General features: G+C 40.3%; 1 protein-coding gene and 1 non-coding gene across 3 annotated transcripts in view; one reads left to right on the top strand and one right to left on the bottom strand.

Annotated features, from left to right (window-relative positions):
- The window catches only part of HSPA4 (heat shock protein family A (Hsp70) member 4), a 40,072-nt gene extending 37,456 nt beyond the window's left edge, over positions 1 to 2,616 (bottom strand). Inside the window, exon 1 of one of the 2 annotated variants that reach the window (XM_006179608.3) lies at positions 2,255 to 2,616. In XM_006179608.3, the coding sequence (XP_006179670.1) occupies positions 2,255 to 2,361 (107 nt within the window). In that variant the 5' untranslated portion in view covers positions 2,362 to 2,616. The remainder of the gene's footprint in view (positions 1 to 2,254) is intronic. The other variant, XM_032476731.1, reaches the window with a different exon arrangement.
- Positions 2,617 to 11,397: 8,781 nt separating this feature from the next.
- Positions 11,398 to 11,469, top strand: TRNAD-AUC. The gene has a single exon. It is a non-coding gene; the product is annotated as a tRNA-Asp (tRNA).
- The last annotated feature ends 6,790 nt before the right edge of the window (positions 11,470 to 18,259 follow it).

Raw genomic sequence — 18,259 nt, 5'->3', positions numbered from 1 at the left:
TTTACTAAAAGGAAGCCTAAACTTTGTGGGAAAGCAATGGTCTCATCTGGGTAACTCAACTGGCTCCTCAAAAACAGAATCCAAATCCTGTCGTACCCACAATTTGAAATGAGTTAACTTCCATCATACCCAACCCTCCAGAACCTCCATCTCATTCCATTCTCACACTAAAACAAACCTACATCACAGTCCCGGGGTACCTGAGATACAAATCCTTTCTTCGGTAACCACTACCAAAAAAATAAATAAATCGACCTTTCTACTCCCATGTTCTACTTAAGACTCCAAAACAGAAACCTAAGCAAATCAAGATCATAGTTGAAAAATTACTTGAATGTATATTATTCCTTTCAGTTCCTGAGAAATACAAGGAAAACATATAAAGAAAAGCATGTATAAATATTTAAACTCTTATCACAATTACAGTGTATCTGGTCACCCACCAAGCAGTCTTTGGTACAAATTTAACTGTGATCTGGGAAGATTAAATTCTTTTCTGAAACAATTATTTCAGTTCCTAAAACTGAGATTCATGGTAAAACCGTTGTAGTTGTTGTGTGTCTAAAGGAGGGAAAGAAAGCATGGAAGTCTAAAAGGATAGACAGGAACACTTTGTTTCAGTATTTAGAATTCTCTTCCCTTTGGAGCTAAAGCATGTTCAATTCTAGGTAGGAAAAAACAAAGAAGTTACATACCTAACTCAGTGTTCTAAGCCTTTTTAATTCTTTGGGGAAGATTATCTTTACAGACGAAGGATCCATGGAAGACAATATCAAATAGGGAATTACTGTTTAAATACTTAAAAACAAACTTCAATGCTAAAAAAAACTTAAGTGTACACTTCCCTGAAAATACTAACTAGATCCACTGTTAAAAATTATAAAAATGGAAGGAGCGGGAGGAGGCTACTAGCTTGTAACTGCTAATGGGTACAGGGTTTCTTTCTGGACTGATGAAAATGTTTCAAAATTGGGTGGATGGTGCACAATTCTGTTAACTACACTAAAAACAATCAAACATTTTGAATGAGTTAACTGTAACGTATGTGAATTTTATCTCAATAAAACTGTTAAAACTATTTAAAAAATTCAGAAAGAAACATCGAACTGTTTTTGGATCTGTAATGAGATAGACATGGGTTAGGTCTAAAATAAGAGGCAGAAATTTGACAAGTTTAAGGGAAATGCTGGGAGGATTCTGGGTAGCAAAGATCAGTCTAGTAGACGAAGCAAGAGTTGGCCAGAAATCTATCACCGAAAAAGCATGACAGGTGTGAAAAATAGGCCTTAAAACAGACAGCATTAATGAGCTACACTGAGAACCTAGCAAAAAATACGCAGCTTTTTAGAAGACTTTGTTCAAAAGGAGGCCAACGAATTCAAAGGTATGTACTCAAAAAGTAGACTCACGCTAACCAAGGAAAGACCTAGGTGAGTCATGGTCTTTTTAGCGTTGTAACTATACAGGTCCATTAACTTACTGTAGGTCCTAAAAAAAAGTGAGCCCCTGAGTCATTCATTAACAATTGCGGCCCACACCCTCGTTGGAATGTATTATCATGAAAGTGGGAACACTATAGAGGTACATGCGCACAGAATGATACCAGAGAATGACCCAACATAGTCCAATATACTGAAACGATGTGAAAAATCAAAGTGAATGCAAAGGTATCTGAAAGTCGATTTTATTCAGTCTGTTTCTGATAACCTTCCGTGCCAACCCAATTTCAAGACCTCCGGTGCTCCGGCTCCCTCTCTTCCGGGCGCCACCCCGCCCCCACTCACGTGGGGCTCCGGCCGCCCCACCGTCTTACTGCCGGCAGAAACCAGAACCAGTCCAATTCAACTAACTTCTACTAAGCGCCTGCCGTGTGCAAAGCTGCGAACTCTGTGCTGGGCTGAAGAAGCGTCAGTATGCCCTGAGCCTAGTATCTGCTCTCTAAAAGAGCATTTCTGTCCCACGCACAGGCCTGCCTTCCCTCCAGCTCCTACTCATGCCCTCCGCTGGTCCTAATACCCACTCACAGCCTTCGCTCAGCAGCCGGCCCACAAGAAAAAGGCCGCCCCCGACGCAGACCCACACGGGAAGTCGCGGCCCCTAGTGACCTAACACCCGGGGGGGTTCCCTATCCACCAGGGCCTGGGCTCGGAACGGAGAAGACTCCCCGCCCCGCGCTCCCCAAGCCGCGAGGGTCACAGACCGGAGCAAGCGCCACCTCCCCACCCCCCAATGCATGCGGCTGGCCCCCACTCACGGCGTGCAGCGGTCGCTGTACTCATTAGCGATCGTTTCGATGCCGCCGGCGCGGGCTACAGCGACGTAACAGCTCTGGAAGCCCAGGTCTATGCCCACCACCGACATGGCGCCGGCTACAGCTCGGGCTCGAACCCGGTCCGGCCGGCAAGACAGGACACGGACCCCGGCGGGGCTGGGGCGCGGAAACTGGACCGTGTGGGCCGGAGGACCGAGGCTAGTGGAGGACGTACAGGTGTCCACGCCAGAGGTTAGGTTCTTGGAAGGAGGGCCGCAGCAGAGGGCACTGCTCAGGCCGGCTCCGGCTCAGCGGCAGCACAGGGAGCGCCGGTAGCGGGGGCGGAGAAGATCTCGAAAGATCTCGTTGCGACGAGAGTAAAGCCGCAGCGCGAGAACTGCGTAGAATGTTCTCGCGAGACTGCGGCTCAGCTGCGTTTGCTTCTGAGGCCCCGCCCCCTGTTACGCACAAATGTACGTCACGTCCAACCTCGGGAACCTGGGAAGGGACAGGGCTGCTGAAAAATGGTTGGGAGGCGGGGCTGGCCAGTTGAGCCTGCGCACAGAACTCGCCGCAGCCCTCCCTGCGGCGGCAGAGTAGTGGAGCCCGTCTCCTTTCAGAAGGAAGTGGGAGAGCCGGCTTGAGGCAAAATACTGAGGACCCGCTGTTGGCCTACTTCTACCGTTTTTCTTTAGCTTAAAGAAACTTCTGACTGTGGCACCTTCTGCGTCCCACCTTGTGTAGGGCCCTCCAAAATGGGAATGCTAACTAACTTTCAAAGTCCAGAGGGCCCTCTCTCTTCTACTCCTCTTAGGGTACATTAGGGGGTAGAGGAGAAAGCCGCCGTTGGAACTCGGCCCTGAGCAGGCTCTGTCAAGCACCCCCTTTTCCAGCAGAGGGGAGAAAGCCACTCTGAATCCCACCGCCTTGTTTTTTTCATTCAGCCTTTCGCACTATTTTCTAAACCACTCCTGTCCTTAGATCTGATTGAGGGGCCGAGGGCACTTAAGTCTTTTAATCCCCAACCCATTCTAAGCACCTGTCTCCAGCTGGCGCACAGAGATAGATGACACGTCCTACCTACTTTCAGAATAGCCAGTAAATGGCAGGATTACAGGAAGCTAATGACCCTTAATCTTCAGGGCCCCTTCCTTGCTCCAACACCTTGAAGAGCAGTGTTGCTGAGTTACAACGTATTCCAGGTGTGGAGGAAAAGCCAGCTGGCGATCATGAAGCAACTCTATGTAATAAGCATTTCTGATAAATCACTTAAAGAAAACTCAGAAGAAAGGGAATCTGAATCTCCCCATTTCCAGTAGTTTGTTGTGATTTTTTTTGCTCTAAAGATTTACTTTGTAATTATTTTTTAAGGGTCCCCAACATGGTATAAGCTTCAACCACACAAAACCTGAAACCAGCCAATATCAAGGATTGCTAAACAAGTAAATGGGATCCCACTACAGGGTGACAAGTGTTGTATGTACAAAATTGGGAGTCTAGGAGGACTTCCCAGAAAAGCGAAAGGCTACTTTCAAGTTGGAAAAAACAGTAATAGAGAGCTAGTCTACAGTGAAAAGAACCACAAAAAGATCTGTATTGCTCAAACTCAGAGCTAGATCAATTAAACCATTTAATAAAGTGAATGAGCAAAGAGGAAAGTACATTTTACCAAATCTCTGCATTTGCTACTATGAAGGCACCTCAGTCTAAGAACAGCACCTAAAGCCCTCACTGTGTGCCTTTAAGCTTGCTGATTACCACACATTTTGGCTAAATCAAACCTGTTTTTGTCTTCAAAGACAAATACTGAGTGCTCCCTGAGGCTGTAGTAGAGGCATAGAGGCAGCAAGGAGAAGCCTTGGAAAAAGAAAACAAGGACAAATGGATGCTTGTACACCAGTATTCACAGCATTATTCACAATAGCCAAAAGGTGGAAACAACCCAAATGTCCATTGATGCATGAATGTGTTTTTAACATGTGGTATATACATACGATGGGATATTATGCAGCCTCAAAAAGGAACAAAATTCTAAAACAAACTTATGGTTACCAGGGGGAAGGGGGTGGGAAGGGATAAATTGGGAGTTCAAGATTTGCAGATACTAATATATATAAAATAAAGTTCATACTGTATAGCACAGGGAACTGTATTCAATATCTTGTAGTAACTTGTGAAAAAGAATATGAAAACAAATATATGTATGTTCATGTATGATTGAAGCATTGTGTTGGACACCACAAATTGACACATTGTAACTGACTATATACTTCAATAAAATGTATATATACAAAAAAAGGAACACGATTCTAACACATGCTACAACATGGTTGAACCTTAACACCATGTTAAGTCAAAGAAACTAGACACAAAAAAGTTTATATAATCCCATTTATGCAAGGCAACTAGAATAAGCAAATTCACAGACAGAAAGTAGAATAGTAGTCACCAGTGGCTTGATAGTGGGGGGATGGAAAGGTATTGTTTAATTGGTACAGAGTATCAGCTGAGAATGATGAAAAAGTTCTGTAGATAGTGCTGATGGTTGCACAATGTGAATGTACTTAATGCCACTGATTTGCATACTTGAAAATAGTTAAAATGGTAAGTTTTGTTGTGCATATTTTACCACAGTTTTAAAAGTTTTTTTTTTCTAAGTCGACCTTTCCTCTAACTGCTATTTTTCTCCCACCTAGGAGAATATCAATAACATCACAATAACATCAAATACATTACTGGCTGTAATTATAACAGAGTCCTATCTCCATCTGTCTGCTCTGGGTTATTAAGCACCTGATGAACAAAAGCCAGGGTGTATAGCAGATAGGGTAGGGGATCCCCAGAGAAGAAGAACCAGATGTGGTTTTCTTGACATAAACGAAGCCATTTTTGGTCTAAACCATTTTGTGATCTAAGCCTAGCCACAATTCTTGCCCTTAAACAAGACTCAGTAATTAATGATCTTAAGGAAAGTGAGGGAATGCAGGAACAAAGGAAAAGCAAGCAGTCAAGAAACAATAGTTCAATAGTAAAACAGTCCTCGTTCCTCCTCAAGGGATGTCCATAACAATCTGATACACATCTGTCAGTTCTATGGGAACTAAGGCCCCCGCTCAGGTAGAGGATGGAATAATGATGTTGAGCTTTTCTGACCCTCATGGCTTCAATTAGCTAAAGCTTTGTCCCAATTCTATGTCAAATTCTCCTCTGCTCAAGCCCCTTCATGAATATGCATAGACTGCCGAAGCCTCTTCATCGATATGCATGTATCCTTAGCTTAAAACTTCCTCAATTTTGCTGTTTGGGGAGACACTGCTTTGGGAAAGATCCCCAGTGTTCCCCTTACTTGCTGCAAGTAATAAATCCTTCCTTCTGGTCTTTGGCTTGATCGTGTCTTTTGACTCAACACCCACCGAAAGGTGAATCCAGTTTTTTGGAGGTTTTTTTGTTTGTTTGTTTGTTTGAATTCAGTTTTTGAGTAATAAGGCTGCCCTTTGCTGAAATGCCTAAACTACCTAAAAGATTACTATGACTGGGTTATGGACTCTGTCTCTGCTTTCTGTCTTGCAGGAGGCCTCCACAACCTTTAGCTAAATTGGCAAAAAGCACATCCATATCTTTTTCTGTTCCAACTTCATACCTACCTGCCTTATTTGCCTTGGCACTGGTTCCAGTTAAAATACCACTGAGCCTATCAATCTTTTTCACAATTTGTCCTTCTCAAAATAAAGCGTAACTAACATCAGTCACAGAGAGTACTCATCCTGCTAAAAATAGTTCCCTGGATCATCAAACTTATAGCTCAAGAGGCTATTCTGGGATATTTAAATAAATGAAGTCAGAAAAAGTTATTTAAGAATTCTAAAGAATCTAAAGGGACAAGCTTCCAAGAATCACAATTGTGAAGCAATAAATTTGCCAGCATATTTAATGTTAGAGGCACTGTGGGTGGAGCACAAGTTCTTTTCTAAAATACTCAGAGCATCTTGCGTATTTTAGAAGGAAGTTGTCAAATATCTTTCCCTGGTATGATGATTAAATTTAATTCTAAGCAGTTAGCAAGGCTTTTGTTTGTTCATTTTAAATATACAGTATTCAGGAATGAATGAAAATAAACAGTGTTCATAGCCTTTCCACCACGAGACAAAACTTTCTCAGTCAGTTGTGAATTCATAATCTTCCCTGCCAAGTGTTCAGTGGAATCGTGTCCTACATTCTGGAGCAGCTTCTGCAATTCTTTGCTTCACGAGGAATGTGCAAGCTCAGATAATGGTGTTTTCTGGCTTCAGTGATATCACAGTGAGTGGACCAGGGTGATAGTCAAAGCAGCACTCCTTTCTTAAACTCTAAAATTCTAATAACTCAATAATATAGGAATTACCTCATCTCTACCGCCTACAGTACATGCCATTGTGCTGAGTGATTTGGATATAATAATTCATTTAATCTTCACAGCAGACCAATTAGGTAGGTGTTATTTTCCAGTTTTAAAGATGGAAAAAAACAGGCCTGATAAGGTTAAACAACTTGTTAAAGGTCACACAGCTTTTAAAACTCTGACTTCAACTGTGGCCTCCTGCAACTACACCACTGATTTCTTTAAGCTCCTGTGCCTTGTAAAGGCTCATGGGAATAATTATGGGAAACACAAAAGGATAAGACAAATAATTCAATGAGGGTCATTTACTGTTGATGTTTTGGAATACTTTCCTTCCTTTCAGTAGTTTTGTTTGTTTGGTTTTTGGCGGGGGATGGGGGAGGTAACTGGATTTATTTATTTATTTATTTTTTAACTACAATACTGAGGATGGAACCCAAGACCTCATGCATGCTGGACATGCACTCTACCACTGAGCTGTACCCTCCACTCCACCTTTCAGTATTTTTGTTATGTATATACAATGGTTGAATTTGGTTGTGCCTTTTTTAATATTAGGTTAAATTAGACTTCCCTAAACTGTGTTCTGTGAGCTATTAATAGGTTAATATTACCATTTTAAATGCTCTGATAGGCCTAGAGAAAACCTGCTTAAACTTTGTTTAATTATGAATATAAGTGTAAATATAAGAAGTACTGGTCAAGAGCACAATTTAGTCTCCAATTTTTTTCCCTCAAGTATTTTTCTAATCATAACACTGTTCTGATACAGAAACTACCATTACAGTTCTCTTCTAACTCCAATTGGCTGAAATCCTAGTGTCCTTCCTCACTGTATCATAATATCTGTTTACGTAGTAGCACTATGATCTCATTCTGAGGTCCTTCCCCAAAGCCTCACTCTTTCGTCCTTATTCAGGCGGATTACACTTATGCATATGTCCTGTAGGATCATCGGTTGCAACTCTTTCTCTCTTTATAATCTTATAATGTTTGATGAACTTTGCATTGATTTCTTTGTGTCACACAAGCTGATTTGATCATAAAAATTGACCCCCTTCATCTAGGTCCCTTGATCACTAATTTCCTCGTCTGACTCCAGCATCCTTACCTATCAGCTCCACCTTCTCCTCAACCAGACCCAGACTCAGCCTTCTTCCACCTCTAGCAGCTGACATTTTAACTCCGCCCCAAAGTCCTGCCTGTTGGTCTGGTTTGCTGAGGGCAGAAACATGACTCTGACCTGCTCAGCCCAGTTCTGCTCTGGCTTGTCCTGTTCCTGAGCACAGAGGAAGCCCCAAGGGAGCTATCCTGCCATAGTAGCAGCTGCCATCTCCTGTCTACAAATTACAAAACTCTCTTACCATCTTTTGTTTAAACTATCAAATTCATCAGGACTCAGTGTATCCTGTGCTGGTTTCCCTTCAGCTAAATACAGCTCCTTTGTCTCAGAACACAAGACTCTTTTCTTCTTGCTGTAAGATTCAAGGACAATGATTTTAAAAGGCCATATGTCCTCCAATAATAGGTCACTTTTCAGGTTTCCTGATTGAAGAGGAATCTGAAGTTGAATATTTGTAATTTGATAAAGACTCAGTGTTACTATAAACAATTTCATGTGGCATTCTGCCCATACATTGCTTCACAATGAAAGGAGGACCATTTATTTTCTTTGTTGACATGTAACTAATGTTCAAACGCAATGTGAGTTCAAAATCTAAATATATCACAGACGATTACAGTTTGACACTTGAACACCAGCCAGGCAAGTCCTAACTCAGAGAAGAGTGACTAACAGGTTTTCCTGGCAAGAGCACAGGAATCCATCCCCATGGCCAAAGGCCCCAGGATCAGCAACAGCATGCTGAAACTAGAGAGGAGAGGACTTGAGCTCACTGGAAGCATCAGAGTTTCTCTTCCAGATAAGACAAAGACAAGCCTGGAGAAGGTAACCAGAAGAAACTTATACTATGGAGATATTGTGAAACAAAAGCATGATAAGAACTTTACGAATTCTGAAATGCCTTGACAGAGTAAGTTACTCAGCAAAGAGTAGAAATGTGGTTAATAAGTCATTCTTCAAAATGGGATGACTAGCCCTTTAAGAATATATTCAGTCTATTAAATATGGCTTTAATATTTCCACTGTAGGCAAAAGCTTATTCTTCAAAAAGAGCAGTGACCTTAAAGATCCCAGCTGAATATCCTTACTGGGTTCATCAGTCTGTGCCAGTAAGTGGAGCTGGTGAAAGCTTTTTTTATTCCTATACTAGTAGCACATGTTGTGAGCAGTCAGGAAGGAACAGCATACTTATCTTTGGCAGGTCAATCTTAGCCCTAAATGAGAAGAGATCCAGGTGCCCAGGAAGGCTCCACCACACTAAAAGACCTCTTCCACTCATTCAGAACGTCAGTGGAGTGACTAAAATGCCTCCACTGGGGCTTCTCTCTGTTCTTAGCGATTTTTCTCTAGAAGTAAAATCCCCTTCCAAAGTGGAGGGGACACAGTGACAATCTGGCATCTCCATGTAAATGAACAGAAAGTATAACCACGTGGTCTAGAGGAAGTTCATGAATGAGCTTCTCTCTCTTTGTCTCTCTCACTCTCTCTGTCTCTCTCTCAGACACACACACACACACACACACACACACCCCACTCAGCTTTTACTTTCAGATTCCATAGGTGAGTGTCTTTCTCTAGAATTTTCAGTGAAATTTCTTAAAGCATTGCAATATTTGGCACTTGTGAGGCAAGGCTGGCCACTTGCCCTGCCTCTGTGAGGAGTAGCTATCTTGACTGAAGTTGTGGTTGCTGATAGCAGAGCCATCCTATCGGAACTACAAGAGGGAACACAGGGTAATGAAGCAGTAATAATTACAACTGTGATAATGGTACCAGAAAAGACAAATACAAACAGAAATAAAAGTCCAGAAATACACCCAAGTATTAGAATTCAGTAAATGATACGTGGCATTTCAAACTAGTGAGAGAGAGTGGTGATGTTGGGACATTAGCTTACCATTTGGGAAAAAAATTTTAGATTCCTATCTCAAATTCTCTGCAAGAATATATTTCTGATAAATCAAATACTTAAAATCTACAAATTAAATTTCAAAAATAAAAACATACAACTAACAGAAAATAAAAGTAAACATATACATATACATATATATTTATATAAACACACACACATATAGTGAACTTCTGCAAACATAGCAACAAACACAAAAACAGTAAAAGCAAAGAAAGAAAAATGAATGCAAAAAAGACCATAAACAAAATGAAAAGCAGTACGTAAAAGGTCAGAAAAATCACCCAAAATTTGGAGATAGGACAAAAAGATTAATGGTTGCTCTTTCAATATCAGACTGAAACATCTAAAAAGCCTACCTGAGGATCCTGTGATTCTCGAGGATAACATCACTTTGTTTGACTTGCTATTTTCTATCAATTAGGGCCCAGACTTCATCAAATTAGATGTTAACTTATAGAAGATTGACAAGTCTCAAACGGTGTTTGTTTGGGAGATGCAAATAATTTCTACCTGGTAGAAAAGATATTCCCAAAGACTGTGTTTTTATTGCCCTGTAGAACAACAACAGGTTTTCTATTTAATTTAGCAATCTAATTTCAGCATTCTTTCTTTCACTCCAGGATCTTGAGTTCCCCATGGAATCAGCTTTACTGTCCTGCTGCTGTCCTCACTAATGAGTTAAGTAAATCACTGACATGTCCTCGCTATATATATTTGTATGTTTTTAACTTTTTAAAAGTTACACTTTGTCCTGAAGGAGTTAAACGTAGAATTACCATATGATCCAGCAATTCCACTCCTAGGTATAAACCTAAAAGAATCAAAAACAAAGGACTCAGATAGATACATGTACACCAATATTTACAACAGATTATTCACAATTGCCAAAATGTGGTAACAAGCTAAGTGTGCAACAATAGATAAATGGATAAACAAAATGTGGTGTATACATACAATGGACTATTATTCAGCCATCAAAAATAGATGAACCTCTGATACATGGTACAATATGAACAAACCCTGAAAACATTATGCTAAGTGAAATAAGCCAGACACAAAAGAACAAATATTATATGATTCCTCATATATGAAGAATCTAGAATAAGCAAATTCATAGAACGTGGAATAGAGGTTACCAGGGATTGTAGGGAAGAGTGGATCAGAGTTATTTTTTAATGGATACAGAGTTTCTGTTTGGGATGATGAAAAAGTTCTGGAAATGGATAGTGGTGATGGTTGCCTGACATTGTGAATATACTTGGTGCCACACAATTGTACACTTAAAAATAGTTAAAATGATAAATTTTATGTTATGTATACTTTCCCACAATAAAAAGTTTATTCTTTGACAGCAACTTGAGAAGAAATATCCTCAACATATGTGACTTCAAATATTCTTGAGATATAGTTGTCATCAGTCAATCAGAAAAAAAAAGGACCAAAAATTAGAAGACAAAGTTTATAAAGAACAAATTCAAATGGCAAATAAGCATAAAATGTTCGACCTCACCTGGAATTTTTTTTAATGTTAATTAAAACAATAATGAAATTTCATTTTTTCACATCACGTTGGAAAAATAAAACAAATTACAATATCCCTTACTGGCAAAAATATCAGGGAAATTATTATCTGGTTCTGTCTTCCTAGAGAGTATTTTGGGAAAAGGGTGCATTCTCTATGACAATAGTTCTATTTCAAGGAATAGATCCTTAAAAAAGGATGGGCAGGGTGGGAGGGGATAGCTCTGTGGTAGAGGGCATGCTTATCATGCATGAGGTCCTGGGTTCAATCCCCAGTACCTCCATTAAAAATAATAGGTAAGTAAGTAAATAATCTCCCCCACAAAAAAGAGTGGAAAATAAATAAATAAATGAGTAAGCATGCTTCCCTTTTGTATAAAAGAGAGGGAGTATAGAAGATCACTTAAGGCCCTGCAACCCTACAGCCTGGGTCTGGATATCAGTTCCAAGGGGCTTGATAGTCTACAAGCCTCAGTTTCCTCACCTGAAAAATGGGGGAAATAATAGGATCTGCCTCATAGAATTGATGTGACATATAAATAAGACAGTTATTATAAAATGTACATTGCCTGACACACAGCAATTGCTCAAGAAATATTAGAGATGGCTGTTACTGCTCTAATAGGATATTGTGTGATTTTCCCCTGTTGTCCCAGAATTGGTGGTTAGGGCCCACAGGTGAGAACAGAAAAGTGCTAACTAACCCACACTCTTATGAAAATTGCCAGTAATTGGAGCCAGCCAACTTCCCCAAGAGAGTAGGTAGAAACAGCCTAGACACTTCCAGCCTCCTCCTTGCTCCAACCACCCCACCCCTCTTGTCTCTGTAGGAGAAGTGGGGAGGAGTGAGAGAGCCATGGTGATTTGTGGGGAGTGAATTTCTTCATACTGAGAAGAGATTTCGTCCTCCCAGTAGGAGAGGGGCAGATGATGCTGTCTCTCCAGGGATGACAAGTGAGAAGGGAGGCCCTTGTCTAGACTGGAGTGAGGTCTATGCTTTAGTTGGCGATTTGCTGAAGCAGCATGCTTGCCAATTTCCCCATTTGAACAAGGAAGAGACAAATATGAACAAGAGAAGAGAAGCCTGGAGGGAGCTAGCTATATGAAGGGACCAAGAACGGAAGGTGATATGGTGTGACAAGGAAATACGTATTTCCCCTGGATCCACTGTACATTGGAATAGGTGGCTAAACTTGGACTGTTTCATCTGACCCTACCCAAGAAGGCTGCTGGCTGGAAGAGACCCTTGCAACAAGGGGCAGTGGTTGAGAAGAAATGGTCAAGCTGGAGCTGGGATCCCCCTCATCAGGGAACTGTGAAGTGGGAGGCCCAGAGGGGCCCTCCAAGGACATCAGTACTGGATACGTGCCACACAGTGGGTATTAGCACAGAGGCCCATCAGCATAGACTAGAGAAGCAGAGAGCATTACAGACACACTCAGGCAAGTGGGAAACCTTTTGATTTGAGGTTTGTATTATTTCCAGCTAAAAGTATCTTAATATACTTCTTTCTCTGTAGACCCAATTTCTCTGTCTTCATGTACCAGCTGCCCCTCAGCTCTAAACGTACATGCCTCAAGCCCAGCCACACGCAGTGATGAAAACTGAAGATCACTTCTAATGCAAAATCCCCAGGTAACTGGTCCAGCTTGGATCAGTCAAGCTGGTTCAGTCAAGATACCTGGGAAAACAGAGTCACTAGTACCGGTCTCAGAGGACTGTCATCATGAGCTAGAAAGGCACCCCAAAAGATGTCTCACAGTGTTGATGTAGTGAAAGACAACGTTGTGCCCAGAATACTAGAGAACTGAGGAATCCAGATAGGCTTCATTGGGCTTTGAAATAAATATTATAGGGAGTTCATTTACTATACCTCACTTTCTAGAGAGTTTCACAGGGTAATGTGTAGGGACTATGAGGGTTTGAAAGGGTCAGAGGGATCTAGATCTGAGAGGAAATGAGAGGGTCACTGATTGCTTGAGAGAGAGGGTGGTTATGTCATCGACAATGTGACCACCCTTTACTGCAGCTCATAAGTCTTCACTAAGATCATGAGATGCTTGGTGTGATGAGATTTCTGGTTGGCACCTGAAAAGAGAATGCAGCTTCATACCCAGGTATGACCTGGGGCAGGAACAGAGAAACCTAAGAGGAATTAAACCACTAAAAGGGTAGAGTAGTCTTTGAATTACCACAGACCCTGGATATTGGAACCAAGTTTACTCAATTCTGTCAGTGCACTGAAGCCTCTAGGTGATATCTGGGTTATAATTTTAATGGCAACAAAAAAAGAAGGAAACCACAAAGATTTCACCAACAGCAGACTGATTAAATAACCTGTGATTAAAGTAAATCCAGTGAAGTTAGAATCATTATTCTTCACAGCATGGAGTTTCTGTGCTGTTTCCCTACCTGCAGGTGGCCTGTTGAGAAGGAATAATGAGGAGTTTCAAAACTCTTAGGTGTTCCTTAGACTCTAAGGCTTCCAGTCTATATTTGCTTCTTTGGGCACCAACTGATTCAAGGAGTCAAATTTCCCTGGAACCTTATTACGACAGACTATTTCCTCACCATACTGATTCATATATGAGTCCTTAAAGCTCTTAGGTGGTGGGAGTGGGGACTTCTGTGACCTCTAGCCCACATTAAGCCCTGACTAATAAATCTACCACTTTTAAAACCCACCTTCCAAGTGCAGTAAGTATCCATGTAAAAATGCTTGGGATTAAAATTCACTTTGAGGTTTTACCAATGATAAAAAAAAGCCCTTCACACTGATGTTAACCAGACTTACTAGGGCGATCATTTTGCAATATCAAATCATTATGTTGTACACCTGAAAGTCATATACTGTTATATATCACTTATACTTAAAAAAAAAAAAAAAAAGCCCTTCATAACATCTTTTTTGGGAGGGTAATTGAGCTTACTTATTGAGGAGGTACTGGAGATTGAACCCAGGACCTCATGCATGCTAAGCATGCACTCTGCCACTTGAGCTATACCCTTCCCCCTTCATGACATCTATTTTTAAATGGCTTCACGAACTTTCACTGAAGACGATGGAAAAGAAACAGAATAGTTAGTATTTTTACATGCAGAGACAGAACTTGAATGTTTTGTCATAAAAATAATCTTGGTTCAACATTTAATGAATGGAAAGGTATAATACCTAAAGTGGGCAAGGTTTATAGATGCTGGTAATCCTTGGAAATTTGAAGCAAATCTTAACAACGTGCAGAGTTAATTCAAATTTTATCAAATTCTTAAAAGATTGATAAAAATCAGATGGTGCAAAAAGAAAATCTTGATAGCCTATTTACTGATAGCAAGGGCAAGAAAAAGATCTGTTGACAATTCCAGAGCCTGTCTTGAACCTGAACTGGTACTATGCAAAGTGCTTCTCACAAAAAGATAAGCTTCCCAACCCTGAAGTGGACTTGGGCTGTATCTGCTTTTTGTGGAGAGAGGCTATCTTGCCATTCTTATTCGTAAAACAAAGTAATTACTACTTTCTCTTCGCTTTACATACCATGTAAACTGAGCCTTGGTTTTAGTATTTTTCTGATTAGGATTCTAATAAGAAATGAGTTAGAGTTGTTTATTTTGAAGTAGTTTGGCAAGTTTGGGTTTTTTCACTAGTAGCACTGGTAACTGGGAAAAAAATAAAGCTTTTTTTCAGTTGTTTTATCTATCACAGAAAGGAGTGCTTGATACTATAAAATATTACTAGCTTCATATTTTTTAAGCCTTAAGATGTACATTCATAGAAAATACTAAATTTTTACAAATTTTTTAAACTTTTTTTATTGAGTTATAGTCATTTTACAATGTTGTGTCAAATTCTAGTGTAGAGCACAATTTTTCAGTTATACATGAACGTACAAATGTTTAATCTATATACACCTAAGGACCTAAAAATAAGTTTGTATTTTTCCACGTTTTTCACATTCACCCAAAAGTAAAACTTTCCTTTAAAAAGTTGAAAACTTAAGAAATAAATTTGTCTAGACTGAATAGAGAAAATGAATCTATGTGAAAGTCAAATTTTTAAAAAAGAAATATATTCTACAAAGTGACACCTTTTTTAGGTGCTAATGATAGCTACATAGGAACTGTCAGAATTCTACATTAGGAGAGCATCCTCCCACTAAGAGCCAAGAAATGGGGGTAGGATTTATGTGGATACTGTGAAATATGAAAAACTGGCACCTTCATTCCAGTCCAGATGGACTGATGTGATGATAGAACTCTTACTCCTCATGCCTCATGTTGTGCAACATCACCTTTTGATTTGTCAAATCATGGAAGGAATATTCTCTGTCTTGACTGAGGTGGTGGTACATCTTTTGTGATTTCGTGGGTGTATACATTTGTTAAAATCCATTAAATTATACAGTTTAAATCTGTGTATTTTATTGTATGTAAATTATACCTCATCTTTTAAAAATACTGCCTATATAGACCTAGCACAGTGTCTGACCCTCAAAAAATGTAGTTGCTAAAAAAAAATCACTGAAAAGCAAGGATCTATTAATGCTGCTTAGGTCAATTTAAAATTCCCCAGACACATATTGTCTGTGATATTTAAAATATGTTATAGTTAGTTGAGGTTCAGTTATGGGTATAGGAAATATCTACATTTCTTAAAAGAAAACCTCAAACATCTCTTTCTGTAGATAGTGGAAAATATTATGCATTATTTTCTCTTAATCTCTATTTTTAAGTGTTTTCATAATGAAAATGAATTGTGTTTTAAAAAAAAAGGAGGAGGGGTGTGGTTTCAAGACTTTAGCTCAAGCCGGTATAAAGTCATTTTCACCTCAGGACCCACATCACAGGAAAGGTGCAGTAGAGGGGGTGGGCATCCAGAGGAGTTTGATGAATGAGGTTATTTCTGGAAGAAATATTAGATCATTATTCCAAATCTCACATGCACTGTAATAAATTAATCATCATATACCTGACTTGGCAATTAAAATGTGTGGGTTTAGATCACAGAAGTTTATCATGCTCACCAGAAAAGGGAGAGAGAAAGAAAGCTGAGTTGGGGTTTTCAATTCAGCTAGTTTCTTTTGTGCTTGCTATATTTCATTTCTAAATGTTTGGTCACTTGTGAGCCTTTGCAAAACACTGTGTTAGCTCTCCCACTGTGACCTAGATATGATAAACTTGCATGCAAAGATCTTGTCCAAAGATCCTGCTACAGGATGTAATGCACATCTTTTGTTTTTTTGTCTGCTCATCATTTATTCCTTAGAGTATTCCTCAAGTCTTCCTCATTCTGGAGGCCTGCTAATTGTGGGATCCCACATCTGACCAGAGGGATGGGCACATCTCAGTAAGAAGCCAAGCAAACTTTTATCAGGGAACTTCACTGTTGAGATGAGGCATACAGGTAATGCAGAGGGTTGGACCTAATCACCTGCTGGCAATTGCCTAAAAAGTTCCCATTCCTAAGATCTGGACTTTTCTGGTTGAAGGCCTTCTCGAGGCTGGGTGTGCACTTCTTCTTCCAGATTATGAGCTAGCCAATAAACCAACAATAAATTCTTTGTTTATTTAGCCAAAGTTTTGTTTTGTGTTTCTTGCAATTGAATCCTAAAAGATAGAAAGGAATTCATTCTCCATTATCTCAAAATACAGTCATTCCTCAGTATTCCTGGGGAATTCATTCCAGGAGCCCCCTCTGCCCTGCCCCTCCATACCAAAATCTGTGGATGCTCACATTCCTATATAAAATCGTGTAGTATTTGTATAAAATCTACACAAGTCCTCCTGTATACTTTAAATCATCTCTAGATTACCTATAATACCTAATACAATGTAAATGTTATGTAAATAGTTGTAAATACAATGTAAATGCTATATAAACAGTTAGCAGTGCAAATTCAAGGTTCGCTTTTTGGAACTTTCAGGAATTTTTTTTCTGCATATTTTCATTCTGTGGTTGATTGAATCCATAGACACCCAACCTGCAGATAAGAAGGGCTGACTATAAACAAAACTGGCTGGAAGGGAGGGGTTGTGTAATGGAAAAAGCTCAGGGCAGTGGGCCTTGGATAAATCACTTAACAAAGACATCTTAGTCTCAGTCTCTTAATTTGTAAAATGGGGATCCTTTGGGGGCAAGACATAGAAACCCAACTTGAACCATCTTAATCACAAAAAAAAATTTACCAAAGTGAAGCTGTAATAACCCAAAGATTCAAATGAAAAGACAGTCAAGTCTATCTAGGTGAGACAGGAAGGAAGGGGGCAGAGCACAGCTATTCAAGAAATGACACAGCAGGTAACACCAGAATGGCAAAAGATTCAACCCCCAGTAGGCCTTGAGGCTCAAGATGGTGGGAGATTTGACTTCTAGTAGACCTTGAGCTACATTATACACCTATTGTAATATATTAACATGGTGAGTAACATGCCCACAGGTGCCATGACCGTTCCAAAGCTAACCATAAAAGGTCAAAGAGTGGGCAACGGCCAACTTCCTGGGAATCCCAACCCCTTCCCTAGGGTAGTTGGAATAATCCTCCCACTTGTTAGCATAAGAAGCTACTGGGCCCATAAAAACTGGCAACACCACATCTCATGGCTGCCCTTTTTACTCCCTCGTCTTCAAAGATGGCCCACACTCTCTCTGTGGAGTGTGTATCTACTTTTAGTCTAACCTGGGCACTCAACGCCCGCACCTCGTGGCTTTTCTCTTGCCTTCTGAAACAGCTTACACTCTATGCACTATGTATCTCTCTAAATAAATCTACCTTTACTCAACTGTGGCTCACTCTTGAATTCTTTCCTGGACAAAGCCAAGGACCCACACTTGGCAGGGCAAGTCCCAGGGGCTCGACCAAGACCTGGGACACGCCCTCCTATTGCACCACATCCGTTTTTCCTGCATCATCGGTAGGAATTTTTCTCTCTGTCTCTCTTCTCTGCTTCTCTCAGGATGTCAATTTTCTTCTCTCCTAAACCAGCAAATCCTGGACTCACAACCACACAGTTGTAAGATCACTTCATGAAGGCATATCACAGCAATCATGAAGGCATATCACAGCAAGGCATTGCATCAAG

Source organism: Camelus ferus, chromosome 3 (assembly GCF_009834535.1).
Source record: "Camelus ferus isolate YT-003-E chromosome 3, BCGSAC_Cfer_1.0, whole genome shotgun sequence".
Lineage (NCBI taxonomy): Eukaryota > Metazoa > Chordata > Mammalia > Artiodactyla > Camelidae > Camelus > Camelus ferus.
The sequence above is the reverse complement of the archived record's forward strand: the minus strand, read 5'-3'. Positions and strand labels throughout refer to the sequence as shown.